This window comes from Callionymus lyra, chromosome 17, assembly GCF_982586985.1.
Source record: "Callionymus lyra chromosome 17, fCalLyr1.hap1.1, whole genome shotgun sequence".
Lineage (NCBI taxonomy): Eukaryota > Metazoa > Chordata > Actinopteri > Syngnathiformes > Callionymidae > Callionymus > Callionymus lyra.
The window spans coordinates 8,215,157-8,242,777 of NC_141834.1; the positions used below are offsets into that span (position 1 = coordinate 8,215,157).

At 38.7% G+C, this 27,621-nt stretch overlaps 2 protein-coding genes across 2 annotated transcripts; both read left to right on the top strand.

Annotated features, from left to right (window-relative positions):
- The first annotated feature begins 748 nt into the window (after window positions 1-748).
- On the top strand, window positions 749-2,881 carry arf6a (ARF GTPase 6a). Its single transcript, XM_087778942.1, has 2 exons — window positions 749-880; window positions 1,000-2,881. The coding sequence occupies exon 2, from the start codon at window positions 1,473-1,475 to the stop codon at window positions 1,998-2,000; it is 528 nt and encodes a 175-aa protein (XP_087635068.1). The 5' UTR covers window positions 749-880; window positions 1,000-1,472; the 3' UTR covers window positions 2,001-2,881.
- Window positions 2,882-14,508: 11,627 nt separating this feature from the next.
- Window positions 14,509-25,734, top strand: LOC148062313 (E3 ubiquitin-protein ligase pellino homolog 2). The gene is made up of 7 exons (XM_087812447.1): window positions 14,509-14,865; window positions 18,185-18,314; window positions 18,408-18,509; window positions 18,734-18,931; window positions 20,667-20,852; window positions 20,912-21,117; window positions 22,582-25,734. Exons 1-7 carry the CDS (start codon window positions 14,786-14,788, stop codon window positions 22,967-22,969), a joined length of 1,290 nt encoding a protein of 429 aa, XP_087668573.1. The 5' UTR covers window positions 14,509-14,785; the 3' UTR covers window positions 22,970-25,734.
- Window positions 25,735-27,621: the final 1,887 nt, after the last annotated feature.

The window sequence follows — 27,621 nt, forward strand, 5'->3', positions numbered from 1 at the left end:
ATCACACGGACCTGTTTTAAACGGATTATCCAACGGAAAACGGAAAACGAGAATCCTACAGTGCAGTGTTCAACTTCATAGATCATTTACGAATTATAAATTGATGCGAAGCGACGTGTAACGAAAATAAATAAGTTATATATATGTCTTTTAACGCTTCAATGACGTCTGTGAACTGCTTTTCCGCGCGCATGCGAAATGGCGCTTGATGCTTTCAGGTACCGTCGGAAATCTGAAGACTCTAAATGTGCACCGTGTGTTTGGTTTACTGTACGCTCAAAAAAAAAAAATCGCAAGTTTTGAGCCCGATAGAAAATTAATTAAAGTAAAAAAAAAATGTATATTGAAATGAAATAAAAATGTTAATGAAATAAACGTTTATTTAAATTAGTTAACTAATTATTTGTTTATTAATTAAAAAAGTTATGGCAATTAATTAAAGCTTAGCTTTGGGTCAAACGCTTTATTTGTAGAATTATGAGATGTTCCTCTGCCAGATTTACGTGAAAACCTCTTATCTGATCAGGATTACGATGTGACTCATAGTTGCACTTTTAAACTACAAAACTCCCTAAAAATAACAATAGATATGAATGTATTTGAAAATAAACGAAAACATGTTTTTCTTCACAATTCAACCATTCATTCCGTCGTACATTGTTCGCGGATGCAGCCGCTGACAAAGGGGGCCCTGAAGGCAGCACCGCTGTGAGAGTGTGTAGAGGAAGTGGCGCCTGATCCGGGTCCGCACCTTTTCCGGTAACAGCACCGCCACCACTGAGCCTGAGCGGCGAGGAGTGAGAGAGAGACACGGAGGGCGGCCAGAGAGGGGAGTAAACCAACCAGGTGGACTGCGATACGGATGCCGCACACACTGAAGGTATTTAACTATAAAAAATGTTAATTTAAAATGGTGGTCTCGAGATAAATTCGGCGGAAGTAATTCGCGTCCAGAAGTTGTCCTCGGTACTAACACCCCTCCCTGCTCTTGTGTCACAGGGGGGAAGAGAAGAAGAAAGTCGGATGAATCAATGACATTTTCGGAGCGATTTCTCTGGAGCCTCTTGTCACCCCTGAAGAATTTTTAAAAAATTCGCTTTGGGTTTTTTTTTTTTTTTGGGAACCTTCTCCTCTCAGGACTCAGGGTGGACATCTGTCATCCGAGGAGGAAGTGGGAACCCCCGGGCTAGGACTTGGGCCTGATCTGTGTAAAGTGCCTTTTTTTTGTGTTGGATTTTCAAAGGGAAAAAAAAACAGGGGCTCGTGAATGAAGTTTTTCACCATGTATGTAGTAATTTTCACGTAATTGCCGGGGAGCTTATGAAAACACCCCTCCCAGTTCTGTCAGGGCTGCTCACACGGTCGTGCCTCCAACAACTCAGGTCCTGCTAACATATTTGAATCCTCTTTTTTTTTACTCTGAAAGTCAACCGCAACTTCTCCTCGGAAAGTATTTATGCAAAGTGAACACGATGGGGAAGATGCTGTCAAAGATCTTTGGCAACAAGGAGATGAGAATACTGATGCTCGGACTGGACGCCGCCGGGAAGACCACCATCCTGTACAAGCTGAAGCTGGGACAGTCCGTCACCACCATCCCCACGGTGGGCTTCAACGTGGAGACGGTCACCTATAAGAACGTCAAATTCAACGTGTGGGACGTCGGCGGGCAGGACAAGATCAGACCCCTCTGGAGACACTACTACACGGGCACCCAGGGTCTGATCTTCGTGGTGGACTGCGCCGACCGGGACAGGATCGACGAGGCCCGGCAGGAGCTGCACAGGATCATCAACGACAGGGAGATGAGAGACGCCATCATCCTGATATTTGCCAACAAACAGGACCTGCAGGATGCGATGAAGCCTCACGAAATCCAGGAGAAGTTGGGCCTGACGCGGATCAGGGATAGAAATTGGTACGTTCAGCCTTCGTGTGCCACTTCAGGGGATGGACTCTACGAGGGGCTAACTTGGCTTACCTCAAACTACAAATCCTAATGGCTCATCTCATCACCAAGCAGGACTTTTGAAAGGCCGGATATAAGTAGCTGAGAATGGGGGAAAAAAAATGCAACCTGAAGCAGTTTTTCTCAATGAGATACCTTCACTATTATAACCACAGATTTAGATTCATTTTCAGGCTTTTAAAAAAAACAAAAAAAACATGGCTTTCTGTAATTCACTCACAGTCTCTGAAGTCAGAAACTTTATTTCAGCGCTTACTGCTATTTGCGTTTCTTTTTTCTGTTTGTTTTCACAAGGGGACTTTGGGACACACATGAGTTTGACTCTTGCTTCATTCAGTGTTTTCATGACACAGCTGTAAACCCAAAGGACAGAGGAGTCGAGAAACCATTGCCTTTTTATTACTCTACGAATGTGTATTTCTGGACCTCAGACACAAACGACAAAAAACATGTTTTCCATGACCAACTTTTCACTGTAACCAGGTTGAAAGTGTCATAACTGTGCAGTGATTGAATCCACGACGTGCTTTTTTGAATGTGGATCTTCACACACTGTGATGTTGTTAGAAGTCGTTACCGGGACTATTTCTGTTACCACAAGTCTAATTATTGCCTCCCATCATCTTCCTTTTCTAGGTTTAGTATTTGTGTTCTCAGCTGCCTTAGGAGGGGCCCCCAGGGTACAGGTGCCCTGAATTCAAGAAGGTGCTTTTGAAAACGCTGAGTGTTCATTTTGTGATCAGCCGAGGTGGGTGGGGCTCTCTGTGACTGACTCTTAAACCCCAGCGAAGTGTGCTCAAAACGACTGTAAAAGCTCATTTACTGGAACATTATAGACACTTTTAATTTTGTTCTTATTCTTTTTTGCTATGCTGATTCAATAAATAAAAAAAAGGAAAATGATCCAGTCAATGCGGAAGTGACGCCTTTTTCACTCAGAACCGAAAGAGGAAGAAGAGAGAAAAGTCACCCATGTTTGAGCAAAGATGACAGAATGGAACATCACGCTTCCTTTCTTGCTATTTTGCATGTTGTGAGTCAACAGTTGTGAATAAGTCATGACATCTCTGGTTTCGGGAGGTAACTGGGTGAGGATTAATGCTTGTTGTTGCCGACAAAACGGTTAGAAGTTAGATTTATTAATACATTCTTGCAAATTAACCATGGATAATTTTTTTATGAAAGGTCTTCCTTTTATTGGACAATGTTAGCGGGAACTTTTATTTAATTAACATGGGTAAATAATAGTGTTAAGTACTGGAAGACAACAACAAGTGGACATAATTTGATTCAAACATATCAGATTGACTACATGGTCATGCTATATATTGCTTTATGTTGGGTTTTTTTCAGAGTACTGTGTTCTGTATTGAAAGAATTAAATGAAAAAATAAGACCATTTAGGCTAAATTCAGCTTTTTGTAACAAAAAAATAAAATAATTTCTGTTACAGAAACAATTCAATGGAAAAATTGCAATGAATTAAGCCAAGAATATGAGGTGATGAAATGAATGTTGCACCTCGCATTATCTTTAACCTTCTTTCACAATGAGTTGCGTCTCCATTATCTAATGATAAAAGGTATCAAGCGGCACATGAACGTGACAATGAAACCAGGTATTTGGATGAACTTCAACATAATCTGGTTTACACAGAAACATTCCAATGCGCTAAGATGTTTTTGGACAATTTGCTCGCATGGACTTGACATTCAGTATGCCAGGGACAGACAAAAGCAATAGATCCAGGGTCATAAAAAGAGAAAGTTAATGAAACATTATATCGTTCAACAGGGAAAAAAAAAAGCGTCGCATGGATGTAGGAATTCTGCCACTGCACGTTCAGAGAAGCTCGTGTTTGCTTTCGGGATGTTTGTTTTCTGGCTGCTGACGTGAAGTTTGACCTGTTGCTGGGCTCACAGAAGAAGCTCACACAAAAGACATGGCGGAATCACTTTCACAGGGAAACGACTGGGCATTCCTCCGCATCTCCCCCTCACTGAGTGAGCTGACATTTCCTGGCAATTTCAGTCAAAACGCTGTGGCTGGAGCTGCTGATGAGTTTGTTTATGGATTTCAACATATCGGTGTTGAAACTCCAAATGAGAGGTTCAGGGCAGGCTACTCCCAGCGTTGAACCAGCGCTGATTCAGGGAATTCTGTTGCACGTGGAAGCTTTTTTTTGTCCAGCTGTCACTGAACCCTGCTGTGGATTCACCGGCCACAAGGGCTGCTATCACATGTCATGTTCACCTGTCGCCCTCAATTCAACTAGGAGTTCAAAGGATGGATAGACAAAATAAATGCAATTTAACTATGAATAAATACAGAAATAACTGAAATATAAATGATATGTATCCATTGTATTTCCGTGCATTCCATGTTTTGTGTTTAGTTTATTTCCTTTTTTCCTAATTTAAGCATTTAAAAAAAAAGTTTTATTAAGTAGAGTAAAACATCGATCTACTTATGAATAATAAGAGGGATTTTGAACGTGAAAGAAAGCAATTTTTAGAACTGTAAGGAAAAAAAGTGGATTTATTTTCAGGGAAGACAATTTATGTAGGCATTTAAACTCCAAGTATGAAGCTATTCATGATAAAAATAGTGTCCTGGAAGAAAAAAAACGCGCTCAAGATGTTTCCTGAAGCTTGCTGTATATTTTTAAATACTACTAATAAAATTCAGCTCTAACCTTTGTGTGGAATCCACGGAACCCTTATGCAACCATGAAGTGTGAATAATCAAATTGGCTGACTTAATAAACTTTTATTGATACAATTTTGATTTGATCTATAAATAACATTCATTAAAAACATTAGGATATTTTAATGGAACACAGAAGGCTTCTCTCTTACTTGCAATGAAAGCTTTGCTGTTGCTGCTTTTCACGTTCCAAACACGACCATTGTATGTAGCTGGGTGGGGGTGAGCTGCACTATTGTACGCCTTTGAAGAGGAGTGGGTTCAAACACAACCTTTACACTGTGTTCAGTTTGACGGTTGTTTGTTTACACTTGCTTTCCTTTCAATTTTGATCACCTTTTTTTCCTCTCAATATTAAATGTGATAGTTGTTTTTTTGGATCAAATATGTGATATTTTGAGGTTTGTGTGGTATAAAAGACTAAGAAAAATAACAATTTCAACTATACTATAATTCCGGTTCGATTGTCGGATCAATCTTAAGACCCTTTATTGAGGGACAGAATATTTATATTAATTATAAGTAAAAAAGAAATGACAGAAAAGCATTCCTTTTAAGTTATTGCAGATTCAAACCACATCTTTCACTAGTATAACAAAAGATACCTTTTTTTTAACAATTAAAAACCAAACATTTTATACACTATTATACATTGAAAGCAAAAAAGTGTGATCGTTTTAAACAAATAAAGTAAAAATTGATTGATTCACTTTATTAATCCCTCTGGAGATCTCCTTTGGGAAATTGAGTTCCAGTTCACAGCAGGCATCATAAAAGCAAGACAAACAAAGAACAATGAGCAAGGGATGACAAATTGCAAGTATAAAGAACATAAATCAAAATAAGAACATGGATCAAAAGGCAATAACACAAAGAAAACTTTACAATGATTAACATAGAATAGAATACATAATACTTTCACTCCGCTCCAGCCCCCAAAATTCAGAATTATAAAGTCTAATAGCACGAGGAATGAATGAGTCCCTGAGTCTATTAGTGTTGCATCTGGGGAGGAGCATTCGTGCGCTGAAAAATGTTCGAAAGGCAACATAGTACTTTTAGATTTGGGTTGAATGCATTCTGTTTCAAACTGACCCCGGCCCCCTGTCAGAGAAGGAGAAAAAGTTACGTGGCCCTCATAGGAAAAAGTTTTGGGACCCCTAGTGTAATTTTTGGAACACAAATTCCTTTTTTATATTTGTAGCTTTTTTGACAAAACATACTTTAAAAGACTGGATACGTTTTAAACATGTTACATTTTCCTTTTACAGATTCTACGTCACTTATATTGTTGACACCTATGAAGACCTGTTTTCTTGAGAACCATCTCTCTGTTCTCCGTCAAATCTGTTCTGTATTTCCTAGTGTCTGGGTAAATTACATTTCCTGTCCAAAAACACCCACCGGTGACTCACTCAGAGAGACCTTTTGGGGGCGTAATGGGTGGACCTGAAAGACGTGGTTGTCATGGGTCTTGTGCAAACAGTACCCTAAACCCAGCATGTGTGGCGTAAATAAGGGGGGTACGGGGGGGCGAGGATGTCGCACACTGCTGCTCCTTTACAATCTGTGAGTAATTATAGTGAGCCTGAAGCTTTTGTTTGTGTGCAGATAGTAGGAGGGTTGTGTGTCGGACCCGAAAGGCAGCAGTGATTCTCTCTCAAGTGAAATTAATGGACTGTCTGAAGCCATAATCACATCCTCTGTCTCATCTTAAAAGGTCAGAAGTCAGACGATGAGAACGGCAACAAATCTAATGCAACTTGATGGAAGGCTTCGGGAAATCATGTTTAAATAAGGTTATTCTCAGGATTCTGGTGGAGTCACGTCCCCTACTTTCTTGGCTATACAGTACTTTGTATGTTTCAAAACTGCTATTAATATCATCACTGAAGATTGAGATCCATTTTACTCCATTTTGCTTTAGATCAGCACTATTCAACTGGAGGTCCAGATCTGGCCCGCAGCCCATTAACCATAAATAATGAGTGTGTTATTATAAAAGATTCAAGACCTTTGACACCTTCTGTGTTTTACAATAAAGGCTTCTTTTTTTTTTACAGTAATCCGTTCAGATAATGCAAGATGGCCATTTGAGTTAAGTTGACAAGGACAGATAACACTTGGCAGTCGAAAGGAAAATGTGTAAATATGTCACACTGTCTGTGTCGTCAAAAAGATGTACAACACAAGAGACACTGTTGCTATTTCAAAATGAATCCTCAATAGACCTCAAATGTCAAGCCCTAGAATAACATGTCTAAAAGTATCAGATAAACAGCTCGTTTCCACTAATAATGTGATAATTCTACATGTATTACTCAGTCTTGATGGACTGATCTATAGTAACTGTGCTGCACAACTCCTATAAGGGAACAAGTGGCACAGAAAATGAATGAATGAACAAAATAAAAACTGTGAAATTGACAACAGTAATACATTTTGGTACAGCAACATGGAAACTGGTTGACGGATTTGATTGTAGGCAGCATTTACTTTCACATAACTTTTTCGCAGAGTGACACATTCTTCAAAAGTTTCCGAGATCCAGATAGTAATCTGTAACACTGGAAAATGGTGTTCGTTGTTCCATTATCAAAGTCCATGAAAAACTTCTGGTAATAATCATAAGAAATCAGAAGTAGTAATGAACAGAAACTGAACATGTTGAAAACTGGATGCCTGGCACAACCAAGTTCGAGGGCACCCCGGGGTGAAAATAAAAGTCGGTTTCTACTGAAAGCGGTGATGGTAAAAAATGATAACTGACTAGTTCAGCCCACAAAGATTAGATACAGTTGGTGAAAAACTGGTTGAAACTAGCTATTTCTGGAGTAAAGGTCGCTGACACCAGCGTTTGGTAATTCGTTAGAAAAGTCATGTTAAAGGTGGATAATTTGGTTGTTTTAAGTATTTTATTCAAATGCACCGTAAGCAGGTTAAACAGGAGAAACTAATTACGAAAATTTAAAACTCCATGAACAAGAAACAGGTTATACATTTGCAAGGGAAACAGGAAGTGGCACCGACTGCGACCTCACACATCTAGAAGGGAATAATATATATAACTGTTGCTATTGTGGTTCCTAGAGAAGCACTGTAATTACTTAAAGCTGACTTACGTCTGCAGTCAAATCTCCGCACCGGCGGTTATGAAACAAGCAACACAGTGTGTCTCCGCGCATTCTTTAGAAGCTGAGATAATAAAAGCTCTACGAGGCGGTCAAAGGCTGCCACACACATGTTGTGTAATTATTAATAGGTGTGTTGCTTTGCACCGAACAGGGAGCCAATTACGTTAAATGTCACTCTTTCACTCACACAAACACAGACGGTCAGAACAACTTTCATCCGCGAATATAACACGTTTCAAGCCAGAAATAACACACGCCGCGCTCACTAAACGGCACGTGTCGGCTTTAATGCGACACTTTATCAGCCGTGAGTTGTGTATCGGGTTAGCAGCAGGTGCCACGGATCATGCACGGGTCGCTAATGTGTGTTTATACTGAGGTGAAGAGTGGTGTCGGTTACCATGCTGGTGCAGTACTTCCTGTTTCCCATCATTTTGAGTTTTACCCCAAACTGCCTTCTCTCACGAGATGCAACCAGCTTTTAAATTGTTATAAATATAAATATATATATTTTGGTACACATTTATTAGTACACACCACAGTAACCTCTATTCTATTCTATTATGTCATGATTTTATGCTACAATTTTTTTATATGTGATTTTATTGTATGTTGTGATTTCATGATCTTCCTTTGATGCATTTGATGATGTTCTTTATCTTTATCTTTAGACTTAGATTGTATCATCTTGTTCTTTCTCTTTATTTCTCTTTGTTCTTGTTCTTATTTTATTTTGGGTTTTTTTTTGTGAAAAATTGCTGTATTTGCTGTGGCTATTGGAAAAAAACAATTCAATAAAGTTCTACCTTACTTTACCTTACCTTACCTTTAGGATTTGTAAAGTCTCATTGATAGCCTTAGAAGTGGCTTCTTAAAATAAAATAAAATATATTATTTTCAGGACATGTAAAAAAGTTAGTTAGTTTCTTTAAAAATATGAGTCATAATAATCTGGCAAATTCAAAAGAAAAAGGAAACGTTAACGTAGAATAACAACTGAATCAACTGAAAAAAATGAGAAGGGTTTGATGTTAGATTATACCCATTTTAAATATCAAGAAACTCAATTATATTATACCTCAACCAATATTTATTTAGATTCATTCATTCAAGTTTCATTCAAGCTCACTCCTCTTTCTGATAACATTTCGTAACTCTTGTGAGATTTCTTCAATGTCGAGAAGACCTTTTTGAAGACTTGGAAAAAAGGGAGAAAGTGAATTGGGTTTCAGGGCGTGTAAAGCAAGTAAGTTTGAGTCCACCTCTGGTCAGTTGATACCATTTTGACTAAACAAAAGACGTGGACGTGACATGTCACATGGTGCTTTTTTTTATTCCAGGCCTGAGGACCGTATGACGCTCACATGCTGCGTAACTAATTAGCAGGTCAGTTAATGATATGTTCCTTAATGGGTCGTCAACACAAACACCAAATATTCCTTCTTGTTTAACATGTTTGTAGTTAGGGAACTTCCTTAATCTTGAACATCATCAACAACAAAGATCTACAGCTTTTCCACCTACTTTCATGGCTACAACCTTCCAACTCCATAAATTTGATCTTGTTTTGTAATTTTTCTTTACTTATGCATTGCTCTCATCCTCTGAAACTAAAGATCCTTGAATCTTTGAAAAATACAGTAGAATAAAACTCCTTTTGTACAATGAAAAGGCTTTTCTCAGAAATCTGTCTTTATTATTTAAGATTTCACAGTGTAGTAGTTTGTTGATGACACTTCCAAAAAAGTCCAATAAAGGTAATTTATTAACATTTAGCCAATATGTTTTATTTGGTCTTGAGCTATAAGACTGTTTTGAAAAGTTCAGTATTGTATTGTTTGCATTGTCTTATTTATTAAGCGTAATATGTTATAGCGTTATATAAATTGACTAAATTGAAACCTAACGAGTTTAATCTATTGTTTTTAATCACAACTGTTTGCAAGGATACTGTTTTGTAATTTATATAAATCTACATGTGTTATGTTAAGAAAGAATGATCTCAGTCATGTTGGTCTATTTTTTATTAGCGATTTAATTCCTTTGTTTTCTCTTGTCTCTATGGCAACACAGACAAGGGCACTGCAACGGAATGACTAGCAGGTGATGCAAATAATCATAGAAAAATATATTTTGAGCAACACATGAAGGCAAGGAAAACGAACTCAACTGCATATCGTTTACATTTTGTATTAGATTTAAGGGATTGTTGTAGGAAAAGATACGGTTTAATATGAAAATGCTGTTCCATGATCCACCGAGTCAAGGCCTGTCACACCTCAACGGATTAAGCTTTGTTTTGACCAGTTAAGGCCTGAGAGTAAAGGTGAGTAATCCATCTTAAATGTGTTTTAATTTTAATCTGTTACTCATTTGTCCCAACACTTTTGTTTCAGCTGTTACCTGGTACTTTGCCTTATGAAAAGTATTTGATGGACTGGACCTGGCCTGGAGTCCTCGTGCCACAAAGACCTCACTCTTGCTTAAACTCATGATAATTTGTCTGGCATGTGATGCTAACCAGACAGCTTGTTACATCTGTTCAATTTGTTTCGTACAAATCTCCGACTCGCTTCGTACAAACAGTCTTTTTTTCCTTCTTCTGGGCGTGCGAGAGAGAACCGAACGAGTGACGACCAATTAGAGTCAAAGCGTTGACAAGTTCAACCTGTTTTCGACCAGATGGATGGATTTGGAAACAGGAATTCAATGGAACGTAGCGACACAGTAACTCCCCAAGTGAAAGTTCTCTAGGAAACATTTTGGAAAGTTTTTTTTTAGAAGTTGCTCTAAGCCTCAGATAATAATCCATTGAAATCAAACAAGTTATTACAGTGGTTATAACTTTAATGAATTTACAGTTAAGCCACGTTTTATACTGGCACTGCTGTGAGGGGTCATTAGTTTCCACTATTTTTTTTTAAATATTATTTTTTGTTATTATAATCCAGATTGTAACAGAGTAAACACTATTTAATAAATGTATGATAGAATCAATGATTTAAATAAAAGGTACATACATATCTAACAATAAAAACAGGTCATTTAAATCTTCCAATAATGGTTAAAAGAAATTTAAAAATGCTTTTCACAGGTGGTATTAATAAGGCTAATATTATTAATTATTAAATTACAACACTACACCAATTTGGCCAGGTTTGTTCTACATTGTTACAATGTATCAGAAACCTCAATCAGCTCATTGAAAGCTATTGCCGGCTGTATAGAAAATCGTCTTTTGGTTAATGGGATGTTTTATTTGACAAGTTAATGGAGATTAATTTAGAAAAAACGACTTATTCCTAATTTATTTAAAAAGAAAAATCACTTTTTTATTTTTTATTTTCATTCAGATTTCAAGTTTATCAATATATGTTATGGGTTATTAAGAAGGTTATTTTTTAAGATTAATTTATTTCAAATTAAATTACATAATAGTTATAGTTTTTGGTAAACTTAGTTTATTTATAAACCATTGTTTGTAGAGTTTAACAGTAACGTAAAAGTCTAACTTAAGGACACCATCAGCTCCAGAACAAACAAGTTGTTTACCAACTGCGGAGTTGCTCTCTTTGCTCAGGGAAAAACATACTTTTTCCATTTAAAGTGAAAACTGTAGAGAGACAGCAATAGTAAAACAACAAGGAACTGTTTGTGGGGGATAACAGAAAAGGCATGTGAAGGGTGTGACCTCAGTTCCACTGTGGGAATGACAAAATCTAAAGAGCGAGACACACATCTGGTTCATCCAGTTTCAGCTCCGTATTTCATGCTCAAAGTATGCCGATGGTTGAGCTCCAGTAACACAAGCAGAAACTTCCTCTATATGTGTTACACCAATAGTGACTCAGCACACAAACAGTCCAAACGCCTTCTTCCTGTGCTGTAGGCTTTCATTCATATGCGCCGGGTGTGGCTGTTTAGTTGTGTTTAAACACAAGATCAGTCATTATGAGTCACAACACTAGGGGAAGTTACAGCACTTCACCTTTTTTTACTACTAGAAATGCCTCGACAGAGCCTGTAAGTCGCTTCATTTAAGAGTTGTAATTTTACTCATGTAAAGGTTTATATGACGCGTCTGATGGCACATGAATCAACAATGAGAACGCTGCATGGCGCCTGTGAACTTCCTAAAAGCAGGTCCCAACATGTTAATCGCCCCCCTGCAGGAGCACAAGGGCTTATTGGTGAAGACATCTTAGCTATTGTTGGGATTAGATCCGAGGACGACACTCTGGGCTCGTTCCAAAAAAGCCTGTAGCATAGACCGGGCTTTCTGTTTCATCAAGTAACAAAGGGCGACTGACATGCTGCGGAAAATAGGACCAGGCTGTCGCTCGTACCGAATGTCCTGTTCAACTCTGGGACAACACTTGTATTTGACATGCATTAAAAAGGCTTGTATTAGTGGAATATTTACCGGATTAACTATCTGGAAAACAAGTCCAAACAAAGTCATTAACAACTAATAGGACTAGTTCAGTCTTGAAGTGTTTGCTAGGAGAGTGTTGGCAAAGTTTAGGTTGGTCAACAATATTTTTTATACCAATAAATGTTCTATACTGATTTTAATAAGTGTATTTAGGAGTCACTAGGTATATAATCAATTAAAGTAATTATTGATGTAAGAACCAATTAAACAAGAATAGTATTTTTATCAATAATAGCATACTAGCTAAAACATGTCGTTGCTAATATATATATATATTTTTTAATCAAACAGCCACAAAAACACGCGCAGGAGAGATGATAAAATGAAATGAATGAATAAAATGAATAAATGGATTTTATACAAATTGTTTACACTTTTTCAAATTGGACGTGTTATCATTTTATTAGGGTCTTTTCATAGTTAACAAAACAATCTATGTATTTACTTAGTATGTTAAACACAAGGTTTGAATTTTATCAGAATTCAACGTATTTATTTTAAATTTCCATGAGGGTCTTCATTCCTTTGACTCGAACAAATGCCGACCCCTAAACACAAATTCACTAATAGGTCAGTAGGCTACACAATTTTCAAACAATTTAGCCGTATGCAGATGCAAACATACTACTTATATATAATGTAGGTACTTATTTGTTTATGTAGTAAATAAGTAGGTAAGTCAGTAATTTTTGTTTATATAGCATTTTTCCAGACCAGGGTCACAAAGCGCTTAAACAATTAAAACAATATTCAATAAAGTATATACTTTAAAGGTCAAGATAAAACTGATAACACAACAGGAGTTCCAGAAAATCAAGGAAAAGCCTGAACAAATAGAAACATCTTAAGATGTTTCTTAAAGGAGTCAGTAGACTCAATCAAGCGCAAAGAGACAGGGAAGATTGTTCCAAAGCTTAGGAGCAACAGCCTGGAAGGTTTTCTCTCCTCTGGTCCTGAACCGTGTGCGTGGAACCATCAGTAGATTCTGATCCACAGACCTCAGAGCCCGAGCTGGGGTGTAAGGCTGGATCAGATCAGTGATGGAGGAGTCTGACCATGAATAGATCTGAGAGTAAGAACCAGAATTTTAAAATTGATCCTGAAAGAAACTGGAAGCCAGTGAAGAGATTTAAGAAGAAATGTGAGTTCTTCTACTAGAGCGGGTCAGAATTCTCGCTGCAGGCGAGACAGCTCCTTCTTGTTAAGACATTAAAATAAACTGTTGCAATAGTCCAGACGAGAAGACACAAATGCATGGATTACAAGCTCCAGATCATGTTCCGACAACATTTTCCTAGATTTCCCAGATGCAAACATACTACTTATATATAATATAGGATCTTATTTGTTTATGTAATATAAATAATGAATTGTTTAATATGTAATGTGTGTTGCTTGATGTGTTCATTGATACCAGAATTTTCTTTTCTGAACTGAGATTAAGTGCTAATATTTGTTACTGTTATTAGTGAGTCTTAATTCAATTTATTCATTTTCTCTCCCCATCTTGGTTTGTTTACTTGAGTTACAGTGTCCTCATGCAAGTTGACAGTTACTTACTTTCTATTTATGTAGTATTTCTGTTTATTTTTCTTAGTTGTATTCATAGTATTTGACACGCACTGCCCTCGTGTGGTCACAGTATGATGAGTGAGCACTGTATGTGTTGCAGAGGATGATGTACGTATAGTGGGTTTTTTTTAACATAACAAAATCCTGCTTCTTATTTCCAACGATTGCATGCAGACTGTGTGTAAAAAAAACAAAAACATGTCTGGATCTCAATGGTGACCCAGATCCCAGTATTAGCCCACACCCCCGCAACTAATTCTCAACTCCTCGCATCCGCTTCGCAGCATCACCAGATTACAACCAAAAAATATTCTTCATAGATTTGATAAAAAATAGGAAGATTTGAGGTGAAATATTGTGTTGCGCCTCCGCGTGCGTGTCGATGTGAAACACAAACGCCTCATTTTATTCAATCAGTGGGAGCCAGCGTTTTATCGGTCCTGTACCAACGTACGTTTCTCTACAGGGGGGCGGACGGTTAAGTATGTTGAGGGGATGCATTATTATTTCATAGTGTATCCTTCTATAGCGTTTAGGATAATACTAAACTATGTTTTATTTTCTATTAATCACAAAATGTTTACTTATAAACTCCTTTCGTTGTATATTTGAGGAATATATTTCCGTCGACCCCTATACTAAAACATGGCGCGCCCCACTCCCTTCCGTTAGCCGTTGTTGTAGTCTATGCTACTGGACGGATTTACCCCTCGATACAAACTAGCCACATAGTCGTTAAACCCTGGCGAAAAAATGCCTGTTCTCGGGATTAAAACCTCAAAAGAAGCACCGAGACACCTAGATAAACTTTGTGGAGCACCGGCCGAACTTTAATAGACGGGAAAAAAGCCCGACAAGTTCCTCACAGTTTCGAGTGTTTTCTTTAGCATTGTTGAGAAGAAGAAGAACCTTCTATACTACAGCCGTCGGTCGCGTCCAGTTTCTCTCCTCCTGGTCCAGTCCAGTCTGATGAATTCGCCGAAAAGAGACGGAGACGATGATGTGCCGGTTAAAGACTCGATAAAATACGGCGAGCTGGTCATTCTGGGGTACGTAGGTGACATTTGTGAACCGTCACTACAACCGTGTATATGTGTGTGTGTGTGTGTGTGTATGATGGAGAAACCGATCCAGCTGCAAACGTCATGAATGTTCTGCGAAAACGCGTTGGAAATACTCATCATTCGTCGTTTTATTTCATCCTTGGATGTTGGTTTTGATTTGATATTTTTCGCATCAGTTGTGCACTGGCATCGTTCCCACTTGCCTCGTAGTATTTTTTTGATAGACTTACTTCAGCCTATGATAAAACATCATATATTTACAACCACGTTATCGATCTGGATGCTTGAAAACGTAAGGATGTTTTAAAAAAAAATCCACTATGATGCTGAGACACTTTCCCTCAATGGTAGTAAGCGCTGTGGCTGGGACTGAAAATCCCAATGATGTCATACTATATACCAGATAGAGCTAAAAGTAGCTCTGGCGGTGGTGCTGATGTGATTCAGGTTTCATGAATCACACGCTCTTTGTTTCCATATGCATATCTTTTTTGGGGGGGATTTAACATGCTTTTTTTCTTTTCAAAAAAACGACCACTAATGCCAGGAAAAAAAGAGGGAGGAGAGACACGGAAAGACAGGATGTGTGGGTGACAGCCACCAACCTCCACCACTGCAGCTTCACACTGTGCAGAAAGTATCTCAACATGTCGTATCCAGGCGTACACAGGCCTCCCTTTTTTTTGCCTCGCAGGGCTTTCCTGTGTATGCCGAAGATAACTGACCTAATGGCCCATCTCTTCCCCTTCTGGCCGAACATGGAGGTTGGAGTTCGCCTGCATCAGAATACTGATGAGTCGTTCCTCCTCCTCATCTGGCCCTTTGAACAGAGCGACCCTTGACATCATCCGAGCAGAATAAAAAAAAAAAATGTTGGTCTCGGTCTGTGACGGATGTCATTTTTACCCCAGTTGACGCTAAGTGACATAGCGTTTTTGGCTTTATGGTGGTCATAAAATAACTATCATTTCCCCAAATCTGACCCGCTTCTGGTAACTTTCAGGGGATGTTTCTCTCTGGATATTAATATTCCTCTGCATCTGGCCACTGTCACGATCACATGCTTTGAGTGGTACAAGGCCATGTGATCATTGCAGCCTCTCACCCCTGGACACATTCTCTCCACACCCTTCGACACAATCCCTTCGTTGTTCGTTTTTTTTATTTACCTTCTTCACACAGTTTTATCTCGCCGTTCACAAGAAGTGTCTCGGTCACATTCCACTGTTGCTCACGAGGGCGTGCGTGTGTTTTTGCTGAGTCGTGTCTTTTGCAGAGGAAGGCCTCCTTGGTGACTTGACCTCAACAAAAATAAACCTTGTGTGGGGGGGCAGGACGAGTGAATATTTTATGCTTTGTTCTGTGATGAACGCATGACGCAAGACCTTATCTGGCCAGTTGTAGTGATGAGATTTATGACCGGCTTCACTCTTGATGACGCTGTCGGCACATTTTCCGTTCCTTTACTGGCAACTTTCCCTATTTCACTGTTTTTTAAGTCCAGATATACTCACAGATATACTACCCAGCCTCCAGTGTCCACTGTCTACACAGTAGTGTTTCCTGTTTGTCTAGCATGTTCGCTTTTAGCTTCTGCTTCAAACAAGCTTATAATATAGACTGTATGTATGGACATTTATTTCTGCCTGTAACTGATTATTCTGAAAACTCCCCCACCCCCTTAGTTGACATGAGGGTGAGTAGAAAATGAAGAGATTTTGGGTGCACAATCCATTTAATGAGAAATTTGAAAATGTGTACTTTCAACAAGCTGTTTTCTAACCTGTAAAAAAAAACATAAACAAAGTAATATTACAATCATTTCCAACTATTCCAAATAATGCACATAATTTTTGGCAAACTGAGTATAATTTGAATTTTAAAAAAAAAGGGGGGGAGACATAATACAAATGTTAAATGCATTAAATGAAGGGTATCAAACTCAATCACACAAGGGGCCAAAATACTATAGCAGTCTATCTTGCCAACCTGTCCTTAACAGTAAGTAAGAGTCTGATTGGCATTTTCTTTTTATTCGTGGAGAACCGATATATATTTGAATTATATATTGGAGTTTTTCCACCTCCATCAAATTCCCACCAGCCTACACCATATTAACTGTTACTGGAAGTTTTTGTATATTTTGGGTATATCGACAAGCTATGTTCCTTAACTTATATCAGAGAGTAGCATCTTTTATAGGTCCATGATCTACTTTGATTTAAGCCAACCATCTTCCAGACCCACATGAAGTGACTTGTCGCGCCAAGATGATGAGTTGCATGTTTATTAAAGGATAAAACTATATAACTACACCTGGATGTGTTTCTCTGCAACAAAATGTCCCTAGCTAGAGTTTGTTTTGGACAGTTTGCTAATGCCTCATAAACTATTGTGTGACGAGCATCTACATGTGTTAATAGGGACCAGCGAAAATTATGTGTAAAAAAAAAAAAAAAAAAGGTAATTTCTTTTCAAAGTAAAATACCCTTTAGATTCTAATAATTGGTAGAACATGAATCAAAGAAATAGTATTGAAATAAAATACCTCACATACCAGTACCAATCCAGGGACAATGTGGTTGGGGACTTCTGGCAAGGATTCAAGGATCGCTATCATCATTCCATTCAATTCAAATCAGCAATACACAGGACATCAAAAACAATACAACGTAAGCAAAATCATGGAGCTATACGTCAGTACACACTAAAGAGCTGTAGACCATTGACCTGAAAGGCTCAGCTTTAAACTCAAGATGGCTTTGGCGTTCCAGGAAGTTGCATCAATCAAACTTTCGATCATCTAAACCAATATTGGTCTTTCGCTGGAATTTGTGTGTACTCTCTAGACATGCATTGAATTCTCGCACTGTTCTAAAACAAATGCAGATCAACTGATATGTGTCAAGCAATCTACAGATAACCTGTCCAGGGTGTCACCCCCCAAAAATGGCAGTTTGCAGACTAGGTGGTGATGACCAGACATCTGTCTTTATTCTTCGTTTTTTTTTTAACTTAAAGCAGTTTATACATTTGTCTGATTTACTCATGGATGTACCCATTCCTTTGACTTTGTCAATGTTAAAGTGTGTCTGAGAATGTCCCGGGGCAGTTTTAGTTGATTTCCTTGGAAAAAAGTTTCCGTCATGTTGTTTCCTCCAGTTCCTCCAGATGATAACATCATCTGCGTGTTTGCACACATTTGACGTGCACTTGAACGGACTTGTCTTTTGTGACGTCAAGGCTGTTCTCTCTCGTCAAAGTGTCATCTGAGCTCTTAAGTTCGTGATTTGTTTGTTTCTAGGTACAATGGTTCTCTTCCCAGTGGGGACCGGGGCCGCAGGAAGAGCCGCTTCGCTCTCTACAGAAGGGCGAAGGCCAACGGCGTCAAACCCAGCGCTGTGCACATCCTCAACACGCCCCAGGACAGCAAGGTATGTGCGTTGTTAATGTGCTTTAACTTCCTTCCCGTGGACGCAAACAAATACAATCGTTTTCTCGAGAGATTCACATATTTTCCTTTCCAGGCTGTGCACAGCAGGGGGCAGCACAGCATCTCCTTCACTCTGTCCCGAAACCAAACGGTGGTGGTGGAGTACTGCCACGATAACGACACCGATATGTTCCAGGTAACCAGTCGACCGACGTTCGGTTTCCATTGATAAAGCCTTGAAACGTGAAGTTCACATGAATGGTCTAATTTAGGAAACAAACATGGTGACGGTGTCCCAAAATACTCTGGTTATGTAACGCCAGCTATTTTATCAGCAGATGTTATTTTATGTCGGTTGTAGATATTTAGTAGACTTTTTAGCAGAGTTTGACCATGTTTTGTCCCCTTTTTTCTCTTCAGATCGGCCGCTCCACTGAGAGTCCCATTGACTTTGTGGTGACAGACACCTCCGGGGGCGGCAAGGAGGGCGAGGACCCCTCCATTGCTCCCAGCACCATCTCCCGGTTCGCCTGCAGAGTAGTGTGTGAGCGCCACCCGCCTTACACTGCACGCATCTACGCTGCCGGCTTTGACTCGTCTAAAAATATCTTTCTCGGGGTGAGTAAGAGAAACTTGTTGATCGTTGATCTGGATTAAAGACGCATGTAAATTCCCCCCCCCATTACCTTCTGTACGACACAAACTTATGACAAAGATACTCGTATCAGAGCCCAGAGTGATGTTGGTTAACAAGGGCACCTTGGTTCTGCCCATGAGGTAAACTGGACTCTCTCCAGCTCTCGATGCACAATCCAATTTCTGATCCACATGGGATGGATACACTCTTCTCCAGCATGACTGAATGATTCCAACTTGTCTCTCACTATTCTCATTTAAATTGTATAACAGTTGGAAAGTTTCTATTAAGTCTGATTTTAGGTCAATATGTACATGAATATAAAAGCTGCAACATCATTTGTATGCCTAATAGAAGAAGTATGAGTCAGTCTGGCTATTTTATTCTTATTATTTAATTTAATTATTCTATGTGTTGTTCTGTCATTTAGCCAGTTAATCCCTTAAACGACTATAAGTAAGTAAGTAAATTATTTTTATTTGTATAGCACTTTTCCAGACCAGGGTCACAAAGCGCTTAAACAATCAAAACAATATTCAATAAAGTATATAGTTTAAAGATCAAGATAAAACTGATAACACAACAGGAGTTCCAGAAAATCAAGTAAAGCCTGAACAAATAAAAACGTCTTAAGATGTTTCTTAAAGGAGTTCTTAAACTTAGACTCCATCAAGCGCAAAGAGAGAAGAAGATTGTTCCAAAGCTTAGGAGCAACAGTCTGGAAGGATTTCTCTCCTCTGGTCCTGAACCATGTGCGTGGAACCATCAGTAGATTCTGATCCACAGACCTCAGAGCCTGAGCTGGGGTGTAAGGTTGGATCAGATCAGTGATGTAAGGAGGAGTCTGACCATGAATAGATCTGAAAGTAAGAACCAGAATTTTAAAGTAGATCCTGAAAGAAACTGGAAGCCAGTGAAGAGTTTTAAGGATCAGATAAATGTGAGTTCTTCTACTAGAGCGGGTCAGAATTCTTGCTGCAGAGTTCTGAATCAACTGCAGGCGAGACAGATCCTTCTTGTTAAGACATGAAAATAAACTGTCGCTAAGGAACAATTTTAGTCCTATAGGCAAGGGGTGACAAACTCAATCACTCACTATTGATATTAAGTCTGTTAACTGTAACACTAAAATTAACCAGATCAGATGTTATACATGCGTCTTGAGTTTAAATTTTTTATGCTATGCTATTCCTATATGTCGCACACTAAGGCAACCAACGTTAGCCTGTGTTGGTGATGCTAAGTGATTGATTGACATTGTTTCAGATTCACAGAACGTGATGAAACAATGCCAAATAAAATAAAAAAAAGTTATAGGATCTGGACGAACAAAAAATAACATTTGGATTGCAATAACTAACATAAAATATATAAACTATAGTAGATTTACTATTTGTGGAAATTAAAAGATGTTTCAAAATATATATTTTCATAATGTTAAGGTAGAAGACAATACCAACTTTCGCTGTATTTTGCAAATAATAAGTTTTGGTTTCATATTTAAATCTATTTGAATCAAAACTACTTGGCGCTTCTGAGTTTTAATAGATTTCAACTCTGAACTTAGTAGGGAAGAGAACATCTTTCTTCTTTGAATTTCTTTCTTAAAGACGCCCATTTCTCTCTCTTATTGTAGACATCTAGTCAGTAATTGTGACGCTCGTCTGTGAAGCTGCAGTATCTGTCGCGGTCTGATGATCGAGTCTGTCTCTGCAGGAAAAAGCTACCAAATGGAAAAACCCAGACGGCCACATGGACGGCCTGACGACTAACGGGGTTCTGGTGATGCACCCAGAAGGGTTCCCTGAGAATCCCCGGCAGGGTCTGTGGAGGGAGATCTCGGTGTGCGGGGACGTCTACGCCCTGCGGGAGACTCGCTCCGGTCCGACCCGAGGGAAGCTGGTGAGTGAAGAAGCCAATGAATTGTTAATGTTTGTACTGAGCATGTGTTCCCGTCACAGGCTGAAGGAGAGAGCAGTGCACTGCAGGACGGCTCGCTGGTGGATCTGTGCGGAGCCACCTTGCTTTGGCGAACCGGCGAAGGGCTCATGCGTTCTCCCACCATCCGTCACCTCGAGGCTCTTCGCCAGGAGCTCAACGCTTCTCGCCCTCAGTGTCCGGTCGGCCTCAGCACACTGGCCTTTCCAAGCCTGCCTCGTAGCCACAGGTTAGCAGCTGGAGTATATGAATATATAAAGATAATGTGATGTTGTGTTTGACAACTTTAATATAGTTTGTAATATATTTTAATCTTCTCTTAAGATTCTTTGAAATTTTGATTTTTTACTGAAACATGTCTCAAAATTATATTTAAAGGCACATATCTTTCTTCCTTTAAAGGTTAATTCTGGAAATAATAATTGGAATTAAATAATTGTTTAATTATTTAAAAAATAGGACATTATTATTTAAATTCATTAGGTTTTCCTTGTTTTTTTATTTATTTAAGGTTTCCTCATTGAGGGACAAGTTAAGGAATATATTATCTTAATATTTTGTCTTTTTTATATTTTTAAAAATGTATTTAAAAAAAATGATACCATCCTGTTTTTGATGGCTGTTAAACAGATTAAAAATTTAACAAAGAAACGGTTTTATGTCATAATCTTAGTGTAAAAAAATAAATCATTCATTCATTCATACAGAAAATGAAGATTTATTAATGTAACTAGAAGAGTTGCATTTCCAGAAGAAAATACAGTGTGAATGCTGAATCTTTAAACTGAAATGCTTGAAAGTATTGAATCAGTATTTAAAGTAAAACAGTTGGAAAACGTTGAAATGATGGCATAAAGGAAAAAGACTGATGTGAAAAAGTTGAAATATACTGAAAAATGCAAAGAACAAAAAGAAGAAAAGGAAGAATAATACAAAAGAGGAGGTGAAAAAAAGAGAAGAAAAAAGGAGTAGGAGTATTAATGGGGGTAGACGAAGTATTGGAATTAGCACTAGAAGTAGAATTAGTAGTAGAATAATTAGTAGTAGTGGGAGTAGAATTAGTAGTAGTAGTGGGAGTAGAATTAGTAGTAGTAGTGGGAGTAGAATTAGTAGTAGTAGTGGGAGTAGAAGAAGTAGTAGTAGTGGGAGTAGAAGAAGTAGTAGTAGTGGGAGTAGAAGAAGTATTAGCAGTGGGAGTAGTAGAAGTATTAGCAGTGGGAGTAGTAGAAGTAGTAGTAGTTGGAGTAGAAGAAGTAGTAGAATTAGTAGTATAAGTAGTAAAAGCAGTGGTAGAATTGGTAGTAAAAGTATAAGTAGAATTAGTATTAAAAGTAGTAGTATAAGTAGAGGAAGTAGTAGTATAAGTAGCAGTAAGTAGACAAAAGTGGTTTTAAAGTGAGTTTATAGATGCAAGTAGATTAATTTACCGGAAAGTCAAAGATCAAATGCGGGGGAAAAAAGGGTAGAAAAAGAGAAATAGAAGAAAGAGTTGAATAGATAAAAGAAAGCTAGAACATAGTATTTTGGGAAACGAGCCGAATTGAAGTTTGAATGGTTAAAATCGGCAAAATTTGTAGGAGGAGATGCGGTACAAAGTTTAGGTCAGAAGAAGTAAAATAAAAAGACGTAAAGAGCCTTCAGTATCACACAAATGTTTGTAACTCTTCTAATAACTGTGGATCTATCATTCCAGTCTGGAAGAGCGACAGCCGTGGGTCTACCTCACCTGCGGCCACGTCCACGGGCGCCACGACTGGGGTCAGCGCTCCGAGGGCGGCGTCGAGGAGCCCGGAGACAGCGAGACCTCCACCGCTCGCCGGGAATGTCCCCTCTGCAGGAGCGTGGGTCCGTATGTGCCTCTGTGGCTGGGCTGCGAGCCGGCCGTGTACGTGGACGCCGGCGCGCCCACCCACGCCTTCGTGCCGTGCGGCCACGTCTGCTCCGAGAAGACAGTCAGGTACTGGGCCGAGACGCCGCTGCCTCACGGGACGCACGCCTTCAGACCGGTGTGCCCCTTCTGCTCCACGGCGCTCAGCACCCCCGGCTGGACACGTCTCATCTTTCAGGGCCCCATCGACTAGTTTTTACACTAAAACTACTCTCACACTTTCAGAAAGAAGCCTGAGCTGCACTCGCGTGGCAGATTATGTTGCGTCCAACTTTTACTTTTTGACTGATTTTGTTGTTCGTCACGGAGTGCAGCTCACGGCACTGCAGTCCTGGCCCTTATTTTTACTTCTCGATGGTTGGTGGAGGTTCTGAACAAAGGCTCCTTAGAAATGCGTTTCCTTAAACTTCCGATTTTTCTTGAACCATTTCCTGTGTAGTGCAAGTTCTGATAGCATTTATCCATCCAGCATTTACCATGACGGGTTCTGGGTGTGCCTGATTTCCATTATAATGGACTGATAAAGCATTTTATTATGGACAAAGCAGCAAAACGTAACATTGAAAAAATGTTGTTTCTAGCTCCGCCCAGTGTCGGAACAGTGCAACTGCAATTTTGTGGAACTTCACATTTGTTTACAAAACAAGACAAAGGCTCTTGTTGTGTGAGTTTCTGCTATTTTTTTTAATTCAAAAAGTCTCTCAGTACCTCATATGATATTTTCTACTTAATTTTGAGCCTCAGACCTCACCCTAATCACAACGCAAATGGAGTAAAAATAGGGGCTTGGCATTAACTCGGGTAAACCTCACCTCATAACTCCAATAAGCAATAATCACTCTCGTGTATAAGCTGTGTATTGTGCATTAATTTGCCAAGTCTAGGTCGGGGGGGGCAGCTGTCTCAAACAGTAGTGTGTTCGACTCTGGCTCCCGTTTGATCCCAAATAATGCAAGCGATTTTTTTTTTTTTTAAATGTCTAACCAAAGCATACGCTTTAAAAAAAAACAACAAGTCCCCAAAAAAGTAGTCGACGTGCATTTGGTGACTTGAACACACTCCTGGTTGTTGAGTAAACAGGGTCTGTGTGGGTTTTTAAAGGTTTGATTGCTTCACCTCAAAAGATAACCTCGCTTACGTCTTAAAGAAACTATTTTGTACAGGGGAGGGTTCAGGCAGGGGGGTGGGTCTTTCAAGTGTTAAAATCAAAAACTATTTTTCTAACAATTATCAGTCGAGTCGTAAACCAGTGTGAGACTCTGGACGCCCTCGCGTGGTAGACGTCGAGGAGCTCGTGAGAAAAAAAGCAAACGTTGCCAACACTGTGTCCGCCACACCAACCCCTCCGCTACCACGAAAGCGTCGCCCGGACAATGAATGTAGCCAACCAGGCTATATCGTTAGCCTTCCCTGGTGCTCAATATTGAATGGTCTATATTGTGATACTATTTTTGTAACTGAGTATAATAGTGTAGCTTGGTGACCGCTCTCTCTCTCTCTCTCTCTCTCTCTCTCTCTTTCTCAAAAGTCTGTGATCGCAATACTAGCCTCAAGTATGGAAGAATTGATAACCAACACACCAAATTGTGTCTCTGGCTTGCATGTGCTGAAACCACACACACACACACACAAACACACACAGTCTGTACACTACACTCACAACACCTACTTTGCACGGTGGATTGCCAATATGTTGTTCATGCAAGAGTGTGTGATGAGCAATATTCTCTTCCGAGCGAAAGTGTAAGGACGAACGAGGAGTTGAGCCTAAAAAAAAACACAAATCCTTATACTTGATGGGTGTGTGATGTTTTCACCAGTTTTACCACTATGCTAAGGTTTGCCACACGCTCACTGCAAACTGGGATTTCTATTCAAAATGTTGAGAATAAATGAGAAGAAAAAAAACACGCCACTTTTCACCACTAGATGGCAGACTGTACTAGGCGATTAACTGAAGAGCTTTCTAGGCTTAGTGAAAAAAGTTAAACGTCAGAAGTTTCAACTCTTCTCTTCACGACTCAGCTCATTCTAAAGGTATTTACTACTATGGTATTAATGTCTCTGATAACATCTAGTGTTTTTCAAGTTATAAACGCTTAAGCCTAGTATCTAAAAAAAAAAAAGAAAATTGTAAAAATTGGTGATTTGACAAGTTGATGTTTTAACGTGTGTGATTAAAACGTGATCTCAGTTAATCTTTCTAAATCAAAAAAAGAGTTTTGAAAACTCACTTTATTAATGAGACGTATTATAAAAGCCTGAAGTCTACTACGGTGTAATAGTGTGGTTGGTGATGAGTTCAATGTTGGACGTGACTGTGTTCGCAGGTTCAACATGTTATTTTTAACTTCAACTTACAAGCACTGAAGGTTTTGAAAAGTGTGTGATTTTCAGTTGATGAGTGCAAATCATGTTGCTGAATCAGGATTGATGGATGTTTTTCCGCAACACGGCGTGATTTGAAAGGGACTGAGACTCACCTCAACCCTTTCACTTCACACCCCGAATCCCCTTTTCTACTGTAACACCATTGGCATGTGGATGGAGGACAAGTTGCAGCACCCTTTCAGCTTTTTGTAGTTCATTTTACAAGAGTTTCCATTTCTGTTTTTATTTTTATTTCATCATATATAGGTATGTATATTTTTGTCAGTATTCTTTTTTAGATGTTTAGCATTTATAAACTCCTGGATCGACTATTATTTTCAGTCCCTTGTGGTTAGTATAGTCCCCGCCATCATCGACTCGAGTACTAGTCGTCGCTCACTCCAGACACTCGTCTCCACTCATTTCTAAGAGAGTTAGTAGATGTTTCACACAGACCTCACCGATTCTAATGCATTACTTTAAAAAAAATGTCATGTACAGCTGTTTTGTATTTCTTTCTACCATATTCTGTAATCCTACGGTGCACAGACAATCGCTATACACATGTCAATAAACCAGTTAAAAATATGAGCTGTTCCTTTTTATTTTTCTTCAATGTTATGATTCTGATGGAGGGGGTTGAGGAGACACTGGAAAGGAGGATGCATCAGTAGAGGAAAGATGGGTATAAATGTGACAATTAATGAGTTAAAATGTTGGAATTAAAGTTTAATTGGTGGATTTATTTAATGTATATTTTTTATGAAATATACATTATGAACTAAAAAAAGTAACAAAATACATTCAACCTTGTTTTGTGACATGAATGGGGGACAAAGACTGTCTACCATCGAAATAAATACTGTATGTGCTTTTTTAGTTGTTTTATATTAAAGCAACTCCCACTTAAAGCTCTTATTCTGGATAAACGTGGATGGTGGTAAGTTGAATACTTCAATATTTTTCTTTATTACATACTTTAGACTACATTGCTAGCATCAACAGCTAATGCATACACACACGCTTCATGCTAGTTTGTTGAAGATAAACAGTTTGGTTTTTATTTTAATGTTTTGGCACTTTTAAATCTGTCATCTATGCATTCTGTTTTTGTTTCCTTGTGTCTAATGTTATGTTTTAATTGTATTGTTGTTATTGTAGTCCCGATTTTTTTTTTTTTTAAACTCAAACGTTTCTTAGTGACATAAAGTCGTTTTTATTTCGACATTTAATCTTCGTCGAATCATAGTTTCAATATTTATCATGAATTTAAAGGATTTAAAAAAAAGTAACATTAGAGTGCAAGTCTCACTGTGACCACCAGAGTGCGCTGTTTAACTAACCGCATTTTTCAAGTTGCTCGAACTTGCGTCATGTCTTCAGCGTGTCATAGAAACGCTCTGGTATTTATCAACCCACAAACGTTGCCAAAATTAAAACAAAAATCATTTATCGAGTGAGACTGGCGTCTTGAAAGATGACGTTTGAAAGTGTGAAGAGCAGCTCCTTCCCTCGCGCGGGGGGAGACTCGTCCTTTCTCAGAGATTATGAAGCCTATTTCATGGGTTTCTCGCTGCCACACAACATTTAATCTGAGTGTGAGAGGAAAAGGAAAATCCAAAAACCTGCTGAGACTCAACACCACACATCATGTGGGAGAAGTTCACTGTGGTGCATTTAAAGACTTTTGTCCAACTTTTAGGTCCAGTGAATTTAAGTTAGAGTTTAGTCTTCTATATATTCTATTCTAATAATCATTACAAAAAGGTAATACAGATTATTTTTACTTTATTTTAATGATACTTAAAACTTATTTGGCACTTTAGTTTGTTTACTTTGTCAACGTAGTTCTCTGGGAGCCTTGAATGTACTTTGTGTAAAGAGGTGGATCTTAAAGCAACAATGCGTAACATTGTGACGTTATTATTCATTTCCAGATTTCCTGTAATGATGGTTTAATTTTTTTTAACAGCGATGTCTCATTTATCTACTGAGAGACTTTTTGAATTACCAGGAACACAATAAGACACATTCTCTTACTTTGTGATCAGTAAAATGACACATACAGAATTTCTGACACTGCAGTTAAACTGCTCTGACACTAGAGGGAGCTAGAAACACAATTTAAAAAATACCTACTAGGGCTTTGAACCCGGGATTCTGGCATATATTAATTAATTTTTTTAAAGGGTTGTGCTCAGACTTCCAACTGACCAACATAACCTAACGACAAATAATAAGCTTGTATTCACCGTCTGCAGGAATTCTCAAGATTTCTTTTTTTTCCTTTTGAACGAACAAATCTTAAAACAAGAAGGATGAATAAGTCTAAGACCTTCAAATGTGTTTGTGCGTCAAAGGTTTAAAAGGAAAGGAAGCTTAATTGGGATTGGACTGAAATGTAATTGTCTAATAAAATAAGTGTTGATACCAGTTTCTGAATAACAAGCGTTTAAGCCAGGAGTCCCCAAATAT

Coding starts and splice junctions, on each gene's coding strand:
- arf6a (XM_087778942.1), top strand. CDS start 1,473: ATGGGGAAGATGCTGTCAAAGATCTTTGGCAACAAGGAGATGAGAATA.
- LOC148062313 (XM_087812447.1), top strand. CDS start 14,786: ATGAATTCGCCGAAAAGAGACGGAGACGATGATGTGCCGGTTAAAGAC. Junction 14,866..18,184: donor GGCGAGCTGGTCATTCTGGG/GTACGTAGGTGA, acceptor GTTTGTTTCTAG/GTACAATGGTTCTCTTCCCA. Junction 21,118..22,581: donor AGCCTGCCTCGTAGCCACAG/GTTAGCAGCTGG, acceptor CTATCATTCCAG/TCTGGAAGAGCGACAGCCGT.